Here is an 18,448-nt window from a genome sequence, read left to right as displayed (position 1 = left end):
GCAGACACTTAGCGATCCACTGTAAAGCGGACACTAAGCCATCCGCTGAAAAGCGGACACTAAGCCATCCGCTGTAAAGCGGTCACTTAGCGATCCGCTGAAAAGCAGACACTTAGCGATCCGCTGTAAAGCTGACACTAAGCCATCTGCTGTAAAGCTGACACTAAGCCATCTGCTGTAAAGCGGGCACTAAGCCATCCACTGTAAAGCGGACACTAAGCTATCCGCTGTAAAGCGGACACTAAGCCATCCGCTCTAAAGCGGTCACTAAGCCATCCGCTGTGAAGCAGACACTAAGCCATCTGCTGTAAAGCGGTCACTAAGCCATCTGCTGTAAAGCAGTCACTTAGCCATCTGCTGTAAAGCGGTCACTATGTCATCCGCTGTAAAGCGGTCACTAAGCCATCTGCTGTAAAGCGATCACTAACAGACTAAGCCATCTGCTGTAAAGCGGTCACTAAGCCATCCGCTGTAAAGCACACACTAAGCCATCCGCTGTAAAGCGGTCACTATGTCATTCGCTGTAAAGCGGTCACTAAGCCATCCGCTGTAAAGCGGTCACTAAGCCATCTGCTGAAAAGCAGACACTAAGCTATCCGCTGTAAAGCGGACACTAAGCTCTCTCATGACAAATAGGGGTCTAAGCCCATTGTAATCTCGATTTTTAAAGGAATTCTAAACAGCTTGTTGAAATTAATTTCACATGTTTCAGTGCATTTGATAAAGTAAGCGTCGTATGTTTCGATCAATAGTCTGGATTACGCGCAGGAAAAACTCGTGCAACGGAAGTGTTCCCCGATTGGCTAAACTCGTAACCATGACATCACGTGACTATTCTGGTGAACACCTGCATGAAATATACCACACTTCTTATCTGATTTGACATTTGTTTATATAAGTAATCTTAACTGGCAAAGCCATTGGCGGCGGGGTTTGTCTAGCGAGGTTAAAGCGTTGACTCGTCACACCAATTCACCACATGGGTACACCATATAGAGCCGATGTTGACGCCCCTCTCCGTTATATGGCTTGGATTCCAAATTTCGCTAATGATTTTGTAATAATAAATGGTAATTTTTAGCGGTATTCATCATAAAAGAATGGAGATGTAATACAGTGGATGGTCGACCATGAGTTGCCAAACGCCTTTAAGTTAACATTTTAATGGATTTTAATCAAAATGATGATTATGAAATAAGAATATCAAAGAATTATGAACAATATGTATAAAGTGAGTGAGTGAGTGAGTGAATATGGTTTTACGCCGCTTTTAGCAATATTCCAGCAATATCACAGCGGGGGACACCAGAAATGGGCTTCACATATTGTACCTATGGCAGGAATCGAACCCGGGTCTTCGGCGTGACGAGCGAACGCTTTAACCACTAGGCTACCCGACCGCCCAGAGGAGATCAAGGGATATCGCTACAATGAAATTACATCACAATGCGTTGCAGATCATACCATCAGTAATATCTCTGCCGTTGAAGCTGCTACGCTGTACTTTTTTACACTGGTTATAACTGTTTACAAACTGGAAATGTTAGTCGAAAGACCTTGGATAATAAACAGAATTTCACCCAATAAAATCCCTCACAAGCTGTAGAGCTTTAAAGTTTTAAAGATAAGTGTTGATATATCGGATATCAAAATACACTCAGGTGGGAATCTCTATGTTACTAAACAACACATTACAAGAAATGAGTGAATGAGTATTGTTTTATACCACCTTTAGCATTGTTCCAGAATTATTATGGTGGGGGACAACAAAAATAATATGACAAAGATACTAATCTATTAATGTATCACATATATCACAATACAATATACGAATTACAAGTACAAGTACAATTACTTTTAAGAAAGAACGTAATCATGGACATAAATACAACAAAATTTGTCAGAATTGACAATGGAATGGTTACCCTGTTTTTTGCCTTCATGTTTCTTTTTTTCCTTCTTTTTCTGTTTTCCTATTTCTGTTTCCTTCTTTTCCTCACTGAGTTTTTCTGGAAGACTGTTCAGGATTTCATCAGGCAAGTGAGACACAGCTTCCAACTTTATCCGCTTCAACAACGTTAAGTTAAGTAGTATAATTGACAAAGTTCAAAGTAGCACATAATATCACAGAAATATTGGTTCAGGAACAGATTTAAAAAAAACCTTAACAGGTGGGTTACGTGAAATGGGGTTTTTACTGTGTGTTCAAGTTTATTGCCCTCATATAACAGTGTGCATGCATGTGTGTGTGTGGCTGGTTGTTCTGGACAATTTTATAGTGCCAGCCAACTGAGATACCATGGGTCAGTTTTACATGGATACCCCACGAAGACCAGTGCCAGGCAGGGCAACAAGATGAACCATCTATTAACGTCTTATGGTTTGATGCAACCGGGGATCAAACCACTGACGCTCTGTCCAATAGGCCACAGAGGTGATTGATTAATTAACCATTTTACAGAACCTCTACCTTACTTATGTTACCATGGTTACACTTTAAAGCTGTGTGATCATCAAAAAGGGTTGCAGAATGCCTGAAGTGTTTTCTTCGTTTGTTCTTAATGCTGCACTCCACAATAGTTCAATTACAAGACAGCAGGCTGTAAATAATCTCAATTTGGCAACACAAACCAGTGGTTGATATTGTGAGCAGGGTATGATGACATGCAAATCAACAACAAGTCACCAAGTATGACCATCCGGTCCACTCCTCGACAAGCCTGTTCAAGACATATTCCAACCATGGTTCTCAAAAAGAGACGCAGGTCATAGATTTTCACCAATTTGGAAAAACGTGTAGCAGCCACAAAATGTCCGAGTCCCTTGATGGGATGCGAACGATGGACCTTCCGATCTGATGTCGGACATGACCAAATCTTGATCTTGTGTACATGACAAGAGGTTAAGATACAAAGATGTTAATCCCGTCAGCAAGTTGACAAGGTGAGGATGTCATCTGTGGATGACTCCACACACTGCTACACACACAACAGAATAGAGCTGACACCCATGGGATCATAATCACTCTGAATCTGATCAGAGATCCTGGAACTGAAATGTTAGATTCTAAGCTTATCCTTCATGTCATTTCTTGACCTCAATAAACGGACAAGCCTTATACAGCACACTAACTACCTTTTGTTCCTTAAACTTTTCATCTCTCTGCTTTCTCTTTGCTTTCAACTGGAGTTTTTCTTCTTTTATCTGTGTCATTGCCTGCCTCATCTGGGAAAGGGCTGTTGCCCGGGTCTCTGAGAAGCCCACATCCTCAGGAGCAGCATCACTGTCATCCTCATCACTGGCAGACACTGCAACCAATATTTTGTTTGTTGTTTAAAGTCCAGCTACTTGTTGGCTGCATGTAAATAATCTAGTCTGGACCAGACATTCCAGTATGAGCAACAATCCACAACGTTGGTGTACAATGACAATCAAGTTCATTTAAAGAGGAAAGATAAGGATCGTAAGGATCGTAAATAGTTGTTTAATTGGCAACCCTAAGGATCATGAGGGGGTCAGAGCTCCAGATAAGCTTTTGGTGTTGTGGGTATTTTACCCATGCATTTTAAAATCATTGGGTATCAGTAATTCTATCTGGGTATTCAATTTTCTGTTACGCACTAGTTTTTACACATGTTGGTATTTAAGTTAAATATTTAAAAACACTATTCATCTAGTCCCTGCAAACTGGTGTCGTGCGGGTTCGAGAGCTTTGAAGGACTCAAAAATAGCACGATACTTCCACAAGAAATTGTGCTGGCAAATGATCATTATGTAACTGTCATGTGGAGTTTGGCAAGGTTGACAGAATGCCCGTTTATAATTTCAAAATAAGTTGCTGATTTCCTAATCGAATACGCAGGGTTACTTCACAATATTTTGATGATACGCACAAGTTTTATTTTTGTAGTGTATCTGTAACGTTTGTTGCGTATTTGATACCCTTGGATTACATTTTACTGCATATTTTTGCATTTCTGATGCGTATTTTACGCAGATATCTGGAGCTCTGGGGGGTCCTTGATTGGAAAGGGGATCCTACACTGAAGCTGGAGGCAATAAGCACTAAAAACCTGCACTTACACTTGTCGGTGTTTGAATCAATAGGGTAATATAATGTCGACTAAGACTTGCATTTGTAAAAGTTTCTCCTCGGGGTCAGGGGAAGTGTTTTACGACATAAGTAAGGATCTTGTTAATTATTAAACTCATATTACAACACTAAACGGAACAGTGAGTGAGTGAGTATGTTTTTACGCTAATTTTAGCAATATTCCAGCAATATCACGGCGGGGGATACCAGAAATGGGCTTCACACATTGTAACCATGTCGGGAATCGAACCCGGGTCATCGGTCTGACTAAACGGAACAAAGTAAACGGAAGGGTCATGGAGTTGTCAGCTGGTTACCGACACACAGGCATTGTACATGTTGGTAAGCGTGTGTGGGTGAGAAGATATTAAAGGCCGACGTTCACTAATTCAGAATTCTAGTTTTATTTTTACATCACTAACTACAGAAGGTAGGACAAGTTACACAGAACTCTTCTGCTTCCACCAGATCCTCTTCGCTGTCAATTTCTTCGGTTTCCTTCGTCTCATCATCTTTTCCGATGTCTCGGAATGCCGGAGTTTCGAACTCGTCGTCTGAGTCTTGCCTCTGTGTCAGTGCCCTTCTTTGTCGTGGCATATTTTGTTCTGACAACACTCACGATCCACCAAAACAACAACTTCACGTGCTTCCGGTTACCGTGACGGTTTTTGGTAACGAAATGTCGTAAATAGGGTTTAGCAACAAATAAAATGCAAGATACAATCATATATTGTTTAATGTTTCAATAATCACATACGTTAGTCAGATGCTTGATGATATTGTTCTATGTGTACATTTGCACGTTACGATAATAAAAGAGGGGAGGTAACTCCTCACCACATACTTCTTGTTTTGCTCCTTTTGATAGCTGACTATCGAAACAAAATTTTGCTAAAATATCTTATGTTTCAATGAATTTTAATTTTGAAATGAGAAAAAATCAAGTAAATGAGAAAAGTATGTATGAGAAATATTTTGGAGAAGTATTCTGTAAGAAACAACCTCGAATGATTGATTAGTTCTACGACATCCATGCTTTAAGAAAATAGGTTGAGACTAAGACTTCGAACAGCTGGCTGAAATTATCTCAAACTGTAAATCAATACCCACAAATGTTATTTTGATATATGCTCTTTTTATAGTCCTCTGGCTCGTATTTATAACATGAAGCCAGAAAAGCAGTTTTCTAGCATTTCCGACAGTACTTTAGTGTGACCTGTTTGTAATTTGATTATTGCCTTGTCGATTCTTTTGGTTTTATGATAGATTTTGGTTTTTTTTGGAGTGGCTTTTGTAGCATGTATATTAGTTTGCATTTTGATGCAGTAGTTTTTTTAATTTCGTTTTCATACATTGGAATGTTGATGCTTACTTCTTCCAATTTAAGTGCTGATTTAGCTGCTTTGTCGGCATGTTCGTTACCAAACTATTCCAATGTCTTTGTCTAGTTTACGGAGTTCTTAAGTATGTGAAGTATAATAGTTTTGGACCTTTTTTGTGTTTTTGTTTTTTATAGCCTGGAACCCAATTAATGAGTCGGTTTCTTTATTTGGTTTGGTGGAGAGAGATATGTCGATTTGGGGAATGAAAGAGTTGTTTGGTGCTGTGTTTAGTTTTAGAGCATTTAGGTTGTGGGTATTTAAGTAGTTTTGTAATCTTAAAAGCGACGTTAAATCTCTTACGACAAGCATAGTCACCTTTTACGGCAAGCATGGGTTGCTAAAGACCTATTCCACCCCGGATCTTCACGGGTGGGTAGTAGAGGCAGATGATGTAGTAGTAGTGATGATACTGGTTGTTGTAGTAGTAATAGTAGTGGTGGTGGACGTCGTCGTTGTGGCGGTGGTGTAGTAGTAGTAGTAGTAGCGACGGTAGTAGTTCATCATTCTATCAGCAGCTGGTTTGACTGTTCAGATTACTGACAGTCCACAATGAAAGTGGGAGACTTACGTGAAAATTTCCTAAACACAGAAACGTATGAATTACACAGGATAACAGTGTGTGTGCCACATGTTGGATTAGGGGCGGTCGGGTAGCCTAGTGGTTAAAGCGTTCGCTCGTCACGCCGAAGACCCGGGTACGATTCCCGACATGGGTACAATGTGTGAAGCCCATTTCTGGTGTCCCCCGCCATGATATTGCTGGAATATTGCTAAAAGCGGCGTAAAACCATACTCACTCACTCACCCACTCACTCACTCACATGTTGAATTATATAACGCTAAACGACCCATTACGCTATTCTCTATACACAACACAAATGTAAATGTGAAACACATGTATGTTGTGACATTTAATTATGAACAGTTCGTGGTAACATTCATGCGGTAGATCTCTCAATATATGTCAAAAGATAAGGCTCTATACTCACAGGACCCGTGAAGATCCGGGGTAGAATAGGTCTTCAGCAACCCATGTTCGCCCTGAAAGGCGCCTATGCTTGTCGTAAAAGGCGACTAACGGGATCAGGTGGTCAGGCTCGCTGACTTGGTTGATGCATGTCATCGATCCCAATTTCCTGGATCGATGCTCATGATATCAATCACTGCATTGTCTGGTCCAGACTCGATTTTTTTACAGACCGCCGTCATATAACTGGAATATTGCTGAGTGCGGGCGTTAAACAACAAACCAACCAACCAACTATACTCACAAACGATATTTTCAAAAGTTATTGTATTAAAAATAAACAAATAAAGAGGAAGTGAGGTGAAATGGGGTCGTCCTCATATAGCGACGTGCCTACTAGTTAGTCCGGACTGAGGCCGAATTTATAGTGCTAGCCTACTGAGCTACCATGCCTCCGTTTAACATGAATACCACACTCAGACACAGTGTATTGACTCAGAGACGGCCAGTCCCTGTTTTAGCCCCTTAATGCTGAAGCCCATGAAGATTCCGGGGTAGAATAGGTCTTCAGCAACCCATACTTACCGTAAAAGGTGACTATGGTTGTCGTAAACGGCGACTAACGGGATCGGGTGGTCAGGCTCGCTGACTTGGTTGATGCATGTCATCAATCCCAATGGCGTGGATCGATGCTCATAACATTAATCACTAGTACTGGATTGTCTGGTCCAGACTCGATATTTACAGACCGCCGTCATATAGCTGGAATATTGCTGAGTGCGGCGTAAAACAACAAACCAACCAACCAACAACCTTAATGCTGAGCGCCAGACAAGGTAACAACAAGTACCATCTTGTAACGCCTTTTGGTATGACCCCGCCTGGGATCGAACCCACGACCTTCCGCCCTCCGGACAGACGCTCTACCACTAGACCACGGAGGCGGTCCACCAATATGAGAATGGAACCGGTCTTCGGCTGGCCGAGCGAATGCTTTATCCCATAGGTTACCCACACACACACATACACCGATCCCCCCCACCCCCCCCCCCCCCCCCCCCCCCCCCCCCCCCCCCCCCCCCCCCCCCCTGCAAGTTAAAGTGGTTGCTTGTAAGGATCCCTGTCAAATCAAATAAAGAAGTTTGTATCAATCAGGTTATTTCTGAAAATGTGCTTTAATGAAATCCGTAATGTGATGATAAAGTTTACTTATATGACATGCATGCCAATGAGAAAAGCTTGAAAAGTACAACTATTCTAACAATTCTGACTGAATATTGCAGCGATAGTGTGTGGACAATGGACGTTGAAACATGGATAATGATCAAGAATGATCAACTTATAAATTAAATAATATTATTGGTAAAATGTTGTGTGTGCGATGTTTTACACGATGTTGATTTCCATTGTCTGGCTGATGTCCCATGAAATGTGCAAGGATTGTCACTCGAGTAGAGCACGTTCGACATGTCCATCCAGAGCTTCGTTGCGTAACATTGTCAGATAGGCCGGGAGGTTGGTGACGTCTCCCCATTGTTTCAAGGCGGTTGCGACATGGCTGTATGCTTGAGCTTCACGAGAATAAATCAACGTACACGCTTTCAGTTGCTTGTCACTGAACACCCCAATAGTCCCTGGGCACGTGCTTGCTGGTTTGACTGTGGGAGCAACCATCTTATTGTCGGGGAGGGGGAAGAGGGGGGGGGGGGGGGGGGGGGGGGGGGTATTTTCTAAAATGAGACTCAATCCCCTGCTGTATTTAAATCAGTTATATGCCTTTTTCTTACAGAAAGTGGGTATTGTATTATCGAGGAGTCAAATGTCTGTGTAAAATCAACTAATCTCAAACCTTAATCAAGCTCCTCCACCACCCGAACCACCCCAACCCCAACCCCTTGAAATCAAATGGATGCTCCTTCGGGTTGGAGTATAAAACATGGATACTTCCACAGTCGCATCGCGCATCTCGTTTAACGATCTCTGCACACCTCCATACTTCTATACTACTACCGCTTATTTCCACTGATTTGTTCATCATGTTCTCTTTTTTCAATTCCCTCGGATTGGCCCCGCAGGTCTCTCAGACCGGACCCCAGGCACCTCCGGCGACCCAGGGCACCTCCCAGGCACCTCCGGCGACCCAGGGCACCTCCCAGGCCACCTCCCAGGCACCTCAAGCGTCCCAGGGCACCTCCCAGGCACCTCCGGCGACCCAGGGCACCTCCCAGGCACCTCCGGCGAACCAGGGCACCTCCCAGGCACCCCAAGCGTCCGAACAGCATGCGGACCAGACATCCAGCATGTCGTCGACCTCTTCGACGCCATTCGCCACCCCGATGACGACGACACCGGCAGCACGGAGGCGATCAGCAGTGCCAGGCCGTCGGGGGGCGACACCAATGAATGTGAGTAAATAGTAAATAGTTGTAGTTTAATATGTCTGCTTCAACTAGTTTTATACATGCCTACTCCGTCTTACTCCTGTGCTAGTTTTACATATCAGTCTGTGATATTCTAGTTATTTTAATGTACATTCATTCACTCACTTATTCCTATGTACATACGCCTTGAATACATAGGTGAAGCATTATAACTGCAATAGGCTGACATCTTACATTTGTTGTGTGGCAGCTTGTCGAGACCGAGCTCCGCCAGCTCCGCGAGGAGAACCGGCGACTCAGGGAAGAGAACCGGCAGGCAATGGAGGAGAACCGGCGACTCAGGGAGGCGAACCGGCGACTCAAGGGGGAGAACCGCCAGGCAATGGAGGAGGTTGAACAGGCAACGGTCGAGGTTCGCCAGGCTAAGGAGGACATTAGGAAGGTGAAGGAGGAGAACAGGCGACTGAAGGTAATTGTTAGTGAGACACAAGAATGAATTCAGGTTTAACACCAATGTGAACATCATAACAGTCTTGTGGCGTGACACCTTGATGTTGACACAGGCCGCACCTGCAGTGTTGGAGCTACGTCTTCTGTCTGCACAATGATGTAATCGAGTCTCTGAGATAACTCTTCGACTGTTTATATAACTACTAGCTCATCAATTCGTATTCCAGTCTACATGTACTTAGGAAATGAGCTAGGGCAAAATGAAGGGTTTCATATTCAGTTCAGAACTCACATTGGTGACTAAGCGTTGTTTTATTGTCAGGGCTTTTGCTAGTTACTGTTAAATATAAATTTCCCTGAAGAAACAAGGCATGTTTTGGGGTCGGTAACAGGCATGGAAAACATATGTTTGGGCCACCTGAGTTTGTCCAGGCACGCTACACAGTGCACGTGCTCGTTATGTATATTGTCTGTATACATGCATGTACACACCTACATAATGTCAACTCTTTCATTTCTTCTTAGGGATTCTTGTCGACAGCAACATCGTCAGCATCCGCTGCTACCTCGGCACCCTCCGCTTCTACCTCGGCACCCTCCGCTTCTACCTCGGCACCATCCGCTTCTACCTCGGCACCATCCGCTTCTATCTCGGCACCATCCGCTTCTACATCGGCACCATCCGCTTCAGCTGTACGAGTGACGGGAGTAACTCTAGGCACTTTGGCGACACAGACGGTTCCAACTGTGAGTATACTATGTAGTTAATTATCATTGACAGTTTTAGATTCATCTTGCCATGTAGCCTAAGATGCCTGAATTAATCGTCCTTGACATTGTTAAAGGACCTCAATTTAGGGCTTAGCTTCACCATCGCGTTTTCTTCCTCCCCTGAGCATTTCAGTTAAACCTCGTATTCAAAACTCCTGTGCATAGCAACACAATGTTCCACTAAAACATCTAGTGATTCCGGGATAGAATGGCCAACAGCAAAATATACTGTTCCTTAGGGGCGACTTAGTGGATCGGGGGATCAGGCTGGGCGACTTAGTGGATCGGGAGATCAGGCTAGGTGACTTAGTGGATCGGGGCATCAGGCTAGGTGACTTAGTGGATCGGGGGATCAGGCTAGGTGACTTAATTGATTTCCTGAATCGTACCTCGACGCCGTGGATCGATGCTCGCAATATTCTATTGATCGTACTGTCCATCGATGACAGGTTTTTAGATGTGACGTTCAATATTAACTCACTCACTACAGTCACATGACGGCGATCTGTAAATACTAGAGAGGCGACTAACAGGATCGGGTTGTCAAGCCCACTGACTTGGTTGATGCCTGTCCTCGTATCCCAATTGAGTTGATCGATGCTCATGATGTCAATCACAAGACTGTCAAGACTGTTCACAGATCGCCGTCACATAGCTGCAGTATATAGTACAGACAGTTCAATAATTTATATAAATACAACAAACAAACAGTTATTTCGTCTATAGAATAGTATAATTGTATCTTATATCTCATTATTGGGTATTTCTTCTCTCAGAATCATGCTGCCAACAATAGACGCGATCAACGTCACAGACAGAGGAATGTAAATATGATTCGTCAACAGCAACAGCAGCAACAGCAACAGCGTCAACAGGAAAGACGGATGCAGCAGCAGAGGCAGGCTCGCGAACAGCAGAGACAACAGCAGCAGCAGCAACAGCAACAACCGTACCAGGCTCTGATGCGTGTTTTAGATGAGGCGCAAAGGACTTCGGTGAGATTTCGTTTCATCTCTTGTTAATTGACATGATATTAGGAGACTGACTTCCATACCCAACGATTATAGAAGTACTGGTTTGACCAGCAGCGACTTGCATTTTGCCGTACCTCCTTAATGCAACTGCATCAGAGGACAATAGTCCGTTAGGGTGTTTCATTGTCACATTCGGGGGCATGGGTGGCCCAGTCATCTAAGGCGCCGCAATTCGCTCTGCAGAAGCGGCGGTAAAATCATAAAATGTTGTGAGTCGATCTGACTAGCGTAGCTGGCTACCACGAGACGCTCGTCCAACTGTATGCTAATTCCTGACCATAATACCCAGATATAGACACTTCTATTCAGTGTCAAGTCAAAGACGTTTATTGTATCAAAGGCCATAGGCCCATATACAAGTTCAGATAAATACAGTGGGTGAGAATTTACACATTGGGAGATACAACAAAATTTATATAACATTCATTTAACAATCGGTGATAATCATGAGGACTTTCTAGCGTGAGGTAATTAAAATTATGAATTTCCACTCAACATGTTATTTCGTAGTTCCATCCCATGTTTTACAAATAAAGACAGTTTAAACATTACATCGGCATCATTCGATGACAAAATAGAAACAAACGCTATTCTACTCGTCTTAGATAAGAAACATTCTGGTATATATTTAGTACGTAATTCTGCATAATAAGGACATTCAAAGGTAAAATGTATTTCGTCTTCTATTGCAGAGTTACAGAATGGACAAATTCTTTGTATTCTTTCAAGTGATATATTCCGTCCATAGTTGATCATAAGTTTTGACAAGCCAAGTCTGTATTTAATATATCCATTTCTTAGGTGACTATTTGTTAAAACTGATAGATATTTTTCTGGCTCTAATAGAGTCTTAAATGTTCTGTACAAATCATAACGTGAACTGTTTTCCAAGTTGGAATGCCACCCTTGATAGAACATATTTATTGCTATTTTACGAAAATCATTTAGAAATAAATGTTGATCACCAACAGATTGGTTAAGCCATATATACCCATATCCATGTGAGTATAATAGTGTCCTAATATGCGATACCCATGTAACCTTACCGATACTATCTAAATGAAAGAGCATGTTATAAGCTTTTTTCGGAAGCCGATGTTCAGGCATACGGATGATATTAAACCAATATTTTAAACAATCTTCCACATTCTCCATATATCATATTATTTGGTGTTGCTATTCCAACGCGAAGAAACTTTTTACATGCCAGGAGGTGAATTCTTTCTAAACATTCATATCTACGGTAACCCCACACTTCAGATCCATACAATAAAATTGGTTGTATTTGAGTATCAAATAATTTGAAAAATACTTTTGGAGTAATAACTCCAAGTTTATGTGTAACAGACATTATATTAAGTAAAGCTCGTTTCTCTCGCAGTGATAAGCCAGATACACATTTGTTCATATTTAGTGTTGAATTAAACATTATGCCGAGATACTTATAACTACATTAAATTGTTGTCCATTTAAGTACCATCTTTCCCTGAAATTTAAATTGTAAATTGTCTTTGTTCCAAAATACCTGCAAAAAGCGTGACTATGCATAAGATTTACAATTTGGTATTTCTTGTCTCTACATACAGAAATAGACAGACGTTTCTTTTAATAGCAATGATATAAATAATAGTTTTAATTGTATGATATTGATTGATTTTACAATGAACTTGATACATACATACATCTTTCATCGTATATGGTATTTCCATACCTGCAAGTCTCAACAGCAAGCTTGAGATTACAACATCAGCATCTAGGACGATCTTCTCTCAAATGTTGTATTAATATACTTGAACAATACTCCCTCACTTTCTACAATAGCAACATCATCGATACGTGATTAGTATCGTAAATATATATCTTTAACGGTGGCTGTTCCCTAGAACTTGGTCTCACTTTAATCCGATACTTCACCATAACACTGATATACTCCGACAATAAACCCCAACTCACTGTCCCGTGAACATGCTTGCCATGAAAGGCGACTTGCTTGTCAGAGGCGACTAACGGGATCGGGTGGTCAGGTTCATTAACATCGTGTCATCGTATCCCAATTGATGTTCATGGTCAATCACTGGATTGTCTGTTCCAGACTCCATTATATAGAGACCTATTGCTGAGCGCAGCGTTAAATCACAAACCGACACAATAGGAACGTGATAAATGATTTGCATCGTTTATATATATATATATATTCCTGGTAAGTGGGTCTAAGTATTGTTTGTTTCATTACAGAGAAGGGGACGCGTCCGCAAGCCTGCTGGTGCTCTGCAGATGACCCTTGGAGGAGGCATCACCAGTAAGTTGACCCAATGTGTCGAGATGTATCATTAACAAAGGGAGTTCTGGTGTCCCCCGCCGTGATATTGCTGGAATATTGCTCAAAGCGGCGTAAAACCATACTCACTCACTCACTACAAAGGGAGTCAACACATTGACCTATTCTACGTGGGTTGACCTAGTTTCTCAACTATTGTTACGTTATCCCACGTGTTGTGCCCATTCTTGTCCCAATCTCTGATATTGGTGGAATAATGATATACAGTCACCCGCTCACATTTAGTCCCGTCAACATCCGGGTCAGACGTGATCTTCAGCAACCCATACTTGTTACAGGCATCTAACGGGATCGGGTGGTCAGGCTCGTAACTTAGTTGATGCATGTCATTGTATTCAAATAGCGTGGATCGATGTTCGGCACTGAGGCAACTTCTCTTTAAATTGTGAAATTTGCGGACAGGATTGATATGTTTCGGAAATTGGTGTTAGTAGATGGTTGCAGAAGTTTGTTTGTTGCTTGCCGCACTCAGCAATATTCCAGTTATATGACGGCGGTCTGTAAATATTCGAGACTAGACCAGACAGTCCAGTGATTGACATGAACATCGATCCCGATCCCGTTACTCGCCTCTTACGACGAGCATAGTCGCCTTTTACAGCAAGCATGGTGTTGCAGAAGTAGATTAGTGTGTATCTTCGTCCAAGAAGAGGTGTTTCCACCCTGTTTAAATGGTATGTTTCTAAATATGTTGACGAACATCTCCTTACTACTTCAGACATCGTAACCAGAGACCAGGTAGCTTTCATCAGGAAAAGGCAACGATAAGGGACTTCTCAAATGCGGTAAGTTAAACTATAGTTAATTAATTCTTGAGGGCAAACATTTTCCAGTCATTATGGGAACATTTAGCGAGCATTGGCCTCACCCACTAAACCAACATTCTTCTATATGCTCTGGGGGTGACCCAGGGCAGAATAGGTAACCCGGTACCTTATGGTTGTTGAATACAATTAGGGCCAGTCACATGTGTGATTGTACTCCCGTTGATCATTCTACAACCCCATCAACCAGTTTGCTTGTCAGTCAAATGTTAGCTGTAATATTGCTGCCTGGGGCGTTCTACAACATTCACCTCCTCACCTTTCCACACGCAATGGTGACTCTGCCCAAAGTGGTGAATTCTGAGACCTGCATCAATTCTGCCTTTCCTCCAACATCAAACTGTTCTGTTCTCTATGAAAATACATCGACATATATTACATGGATTAACTGTTCGGCACTGAGGCAACCTCTCTTTAAATTGTAAAATTGGTATTGGGAGATGATTAGTCGATTAGTAGATTAGTGCGTATCTTGGTCAATGAATAGGTGTTTCCACCCTGGTGTTTAAATGGTATGTTTCTCCTTACCACTGCAGGCATCGTAATCAACAACCCGGCTTCGTTCATCCGGCAGTGATAGATGTCCACCCTCGGTGGCCACAAGCTGTCATTGGCGACAAGGTTAATCTGGTGTTACATCCTTAAATGCGGTAAGTTAAACTATAGTTATAAACGAATTATTTATTCTCTTGGAATCAATTCTTTTAGAGCAAACATTTTCCCGTCAATTTGAAACAAGATTGATTTTCTGCTTTATAGTGGTTATGTTAGTGCATACATTCTCGATACTCGTCCGTCCACTAAAAACAACTTACAAACGTGATCTGATCGTCATGTGTGTTTATTGAATATTGAATAATTCTGAAATATTGTTTCTTCTTCAGGTGTGGGGACATGTTACCTTCTACAACACCTGCCAGTTACACCGCTTCATGTGCACGAATTGACAACTCGATATCAATATATCTTATCCATAAACTATTCAAAACATTCTATCAATCTTGACAACTGGCATTTTCCAAAGATGCCAACTTAACATGTTGGAATTATCAGGATCTGTTTTGTATGTTTCAAACTTGGTACAACGTCCTGCTTTTGACACGATCGTCCTCCTACAAGTCCCGGATGTTGTCCATGGGTACCTCCTGATGACTCGGCAGCTCTGAGGTGTTGAGGGGTGTTTCATATTTCATGGCTCACATTTCTACCTGAAACACCCGCTAACACCTTCTAGTTGAACGATGACTCGGTCGTATTCACAAACATTTTCTCGGGTAATTTGTATTTGGACAACGTCAGTCAGGGTTTTAATACCAGCATTGAAATGAGTATGTCAGATCTTACTGGTTGCGTCACCTCAACAAAATATTTCAGTTTGTTTTCTTGATACACTGAGTTGAAGACGTCTCTTCCTTATCATGTGCGGTGCTATGGTAGGATGTTGGCAGTATCAGTCTACAGCCAAGATGTTTGTTGAACAGAACTAAGTGACAAGGTAAGTTTCAAACTGCGTTGATGGTTGAAATGTGTCACTTACTTTATAGACAGGCCGTTCCAAATAACTTAAAGGGCAAGTTCACACGGAAATGAACCTAATTTTCTTGTACTTTTTCCACATTAAAAGTGTTAACCTAGAAGTGTCATAGACAAAAATATAAAAATATCACAATTAATTAACATATGTTTTGCATTAAAACGATTGATATTTTTCACATTTACCAAGTGTTCTATTTCCATAACAAAAACACCATGGCTTATGCCCCTTGCAATATGACGTCATTGGTGCCAATTGATAAACATTATGACGTCATCATGCTTTGTTAGAGCCGCTTCATGTGGTGTACGTACAGGTGTATGATTCTAGCGTCTCAAATGCCAGCCAGCATAGTGTTATGCTGAGTCACCACTGCGCCGGAGTGTCGTAGGCCATGTTGTTTTACCGAAAACTTGTACTTGATATCTTTTGCGTTCAGAATAGACAGGGACCAAGTTGAATTGGCACCAATTTCGTCATAATCTAAGGGGGATAACTCAGGCCTGTTTAGCTCGAAAAACGAAGGCCTCATAACGGCATATCATTTTCACACTATTGTGAGCTTCCTACTTTCACTGTGAAAGAAATGAGTTTATATTTTCGAACACAGATACTAACTAATTCTAAAATTGCGTTTTGTTTAGAAAAAGAAAGTGATTTTTGCGTGTACACTTCCCCTTTAAGACATTCAGAACTCCCAGACTTAGAGAACACCGCGATTGTAAATTCAATTCTAAATTCTATTCACAACCGTCTACCACACCTCCGCTCTAGTCTATGGTGAGTACTAGTATAGTACGCTGGATCCATGCAATTTAACTGGATACTTTATATTCGGAACGCCACTCGATTGCACCTAAAGCAGTGGGCAGATAATATCAATAAGTAAAAAAAGAGGTTATCACGCGAGTATATTTTTGGATAATAAATATCCTGTATTGGGAACCGACATTGCATTTAGCGAGTTTGGACCTCACCCACTCACCAACAGGGTTCTTCTATATGCTCTCGAGGTGACCCAGGGCAGAATAGATAACCCCGTACCTTATGGTTGTTGAATACAATTAGGGCGAGTCACATGTGTGATTGTACTTACGTTGATCATTCTACAATCCCATCGACCAATGTTCGCTTGTCAGTCACATGTTAGCTGTAATATTGCTGACTGCGGCGTTCTACAACATTCACCCCCTCCCCTTTCCACATGCAATGGTAACTCTGCCACCCTTAGATGTTCCAGAAACTCCAATTCAATACACCTCGTCAAACAGGAACAGGTCTGACACATGTTGACATACAATTCTTGTCAAATAGAAAACTCAATGTATATCGTGTGGCCAGGGAATTCTTTGAATAGCTTGTCAACCAGAATAAGATTAATAAGATTTTTTTAAACATTAATTTATTTTCTAAAGGTTGTGTCCAGCCTCATTCACCACCAGTCACCACCAGCCTCCGCTGCCACCTGCCACCTGCCACCAGCCACCAGCCACCACCCTCCGTTGCCACCTGCCACCAGCCTCTGTTGCCACCAGCCTCCGTTGCCACCTCCCACCAGCCTCTGTTGCCTCTGCCACCAGCCTCCGTTGCCACATGCCACCAGCCTCTGTTGCCACCAGCCTCCGTTGCCACCTGCCACCAGCCTCCGTTGCCACCTGCCACCAGCCTCCGTTGCCACCTGCCACCAGCCTCCGTTGCCACCTGCCACCAGCCTCTGTTGCCTCCTGCCACCAGCCTCTGTTGCCTCCTGCCACCAGCCTCTGTTGCCTCCTGCCACCAGCCTCCGTTGCCTCCTGCCATCAGCCTCCGTTGCAACCTGCCACCTGCCACCAGCCTCTGTTGCCTCCTGCCACCAGCCTCAGTTGCCACCTGCCTCGGTTACCACCTGCCTTGGTTTCCTCCTGCCTCTGTTGCCACCTGTCACTAGCCTCTGTTGCCACCAGCCTCTGTTGCCTCCTGCCACCAGCCTCCGTTGCCTCCTGCCACCAGCCTCTGTTGCCTCCTGCCACCAGCCTCTGTTGCCACCTGCCTCGGTTACCACCTGCCTTGGTTTCCTCCTGCCTCTGTTGCCACCTGTCACTAGCCTCTGTTGCCACCAGCCTCTGTTGCCTCCTGCCACCAGCCTCCGTTGCCTCCTGCCTTGCTTACCACCTGCCTTGGTTTCCTCCCGCTCAGTTGCCACCTGCCACTAGCCTCGGTTGCCACCTGCCACCAGCCTCGGTTGCCACCTGCCACCAGCCTCGGTTGCCACCTGCCTTGCTTACCATCTGCCTTGGTTTCCTCCTGCTTCAGTTGCCACCTGCCACTAGCCTCTGTTGCCACCTCCCACCAGCCTCGGTTACCACCTGACACCTGCCACCTGGCACGAGCCTCGGTTACCACCTGGCACCAGCCTCGGTTGCCACCTGGCACCAGCCTCGGTTGCCACCTGCCACCTGGCACCAGCCTCGGTTACCACCTGCCACTAGCCTCAGCTGCCACCAGCCTCGGTTGCCACCTGCCACAAGCCTCAGTTGCCACCTGACACCTGCCACCTGGCACCAGCCTCGGTTGCCCCCTTGCACCAGCCTCGGTTGCCACCTGGCACCAGCCTCAGTTGCCACCTGCCACCAGCCTCAGTTGCCACCTGACACCTGGCACCAGCCTCAATTGCCACCTGCATCAACCTCCACCT

General features: G+C 43.4%; 2 protein-coding genes across 3 annotated transcripts; both read right to left on the bottom strand.

Annotated features, from left to right (window-relative positions):
* Window positions 1–449: 449 nt before the first annotated feature.
* Window positions 450–4,744, bottom strand: LOC124152334 (bud site selection protein 21-like). 2 transcript variants are annotated; one of them, XM_046525233.2, is made up of 3 exons: window positions 4,545–4,744; window positions 3,136–3,308; window positions 450–2,067 (listed from the first exon to the last, which is right to left on the bottom strand). In XM_046525233.2, exons 1-3 carry the CDS (start codon window positions 4,603–4,605, stop codon window positions 1,858–1,860), a joined length of 444 nt encoding a protein of 147 aa, XP_046381189.1. In that variant the 5' UTR covers window positions 4,606–4,744; the 3' UTR covers window positions 450–1,857. The 2 variants fall into 2 exon arrangements, 1 of the variants encoding a protein (XP_046381189.1); XR_006863512.2 differs by having other exon boundaries at window positions 1,961–2,067; window positions 4,538–4,744.
* Window positions 4,745–17,202: 12,458 nt separating this feature from the next.
* LOC125378836 (heterogeneous nuclear ribonucleoprotein A1-like) lies at window positions 17,203–17,574 on the bottom strand. The gene has a single exon (XM_048394801.1). It carries the CDS (start codon window positions 17,572–17,574, stop codon window positions 17,203–17,205), a length of 372 nt encoding a protein of 123 aa, XP_048250758.1.
* Window positions 17,575–18,448: the final 874 nt, after the last annotated feature.

Source organism: Haliotis rufescens, unplaced genomic scaffold, assembly GCF_023055435.1.
Source record: "Haliotis rufescens isolate VD_foot unplaced genomic scaffold, xgHalRufe1.0.p SCAF_13, whole genome shotgun sequence".
NCBI lineage: Eukaryota > Metazoa > Mollusca > Gastropoda > Lepetellida > Haliotidae > Haliotis > Haliotis rufescens.
The sequence above is the reverse complement of the archived record's forward strand: the minus strand, read 5'-3'. Positions and strand labels throughout refer to the sequence as shown.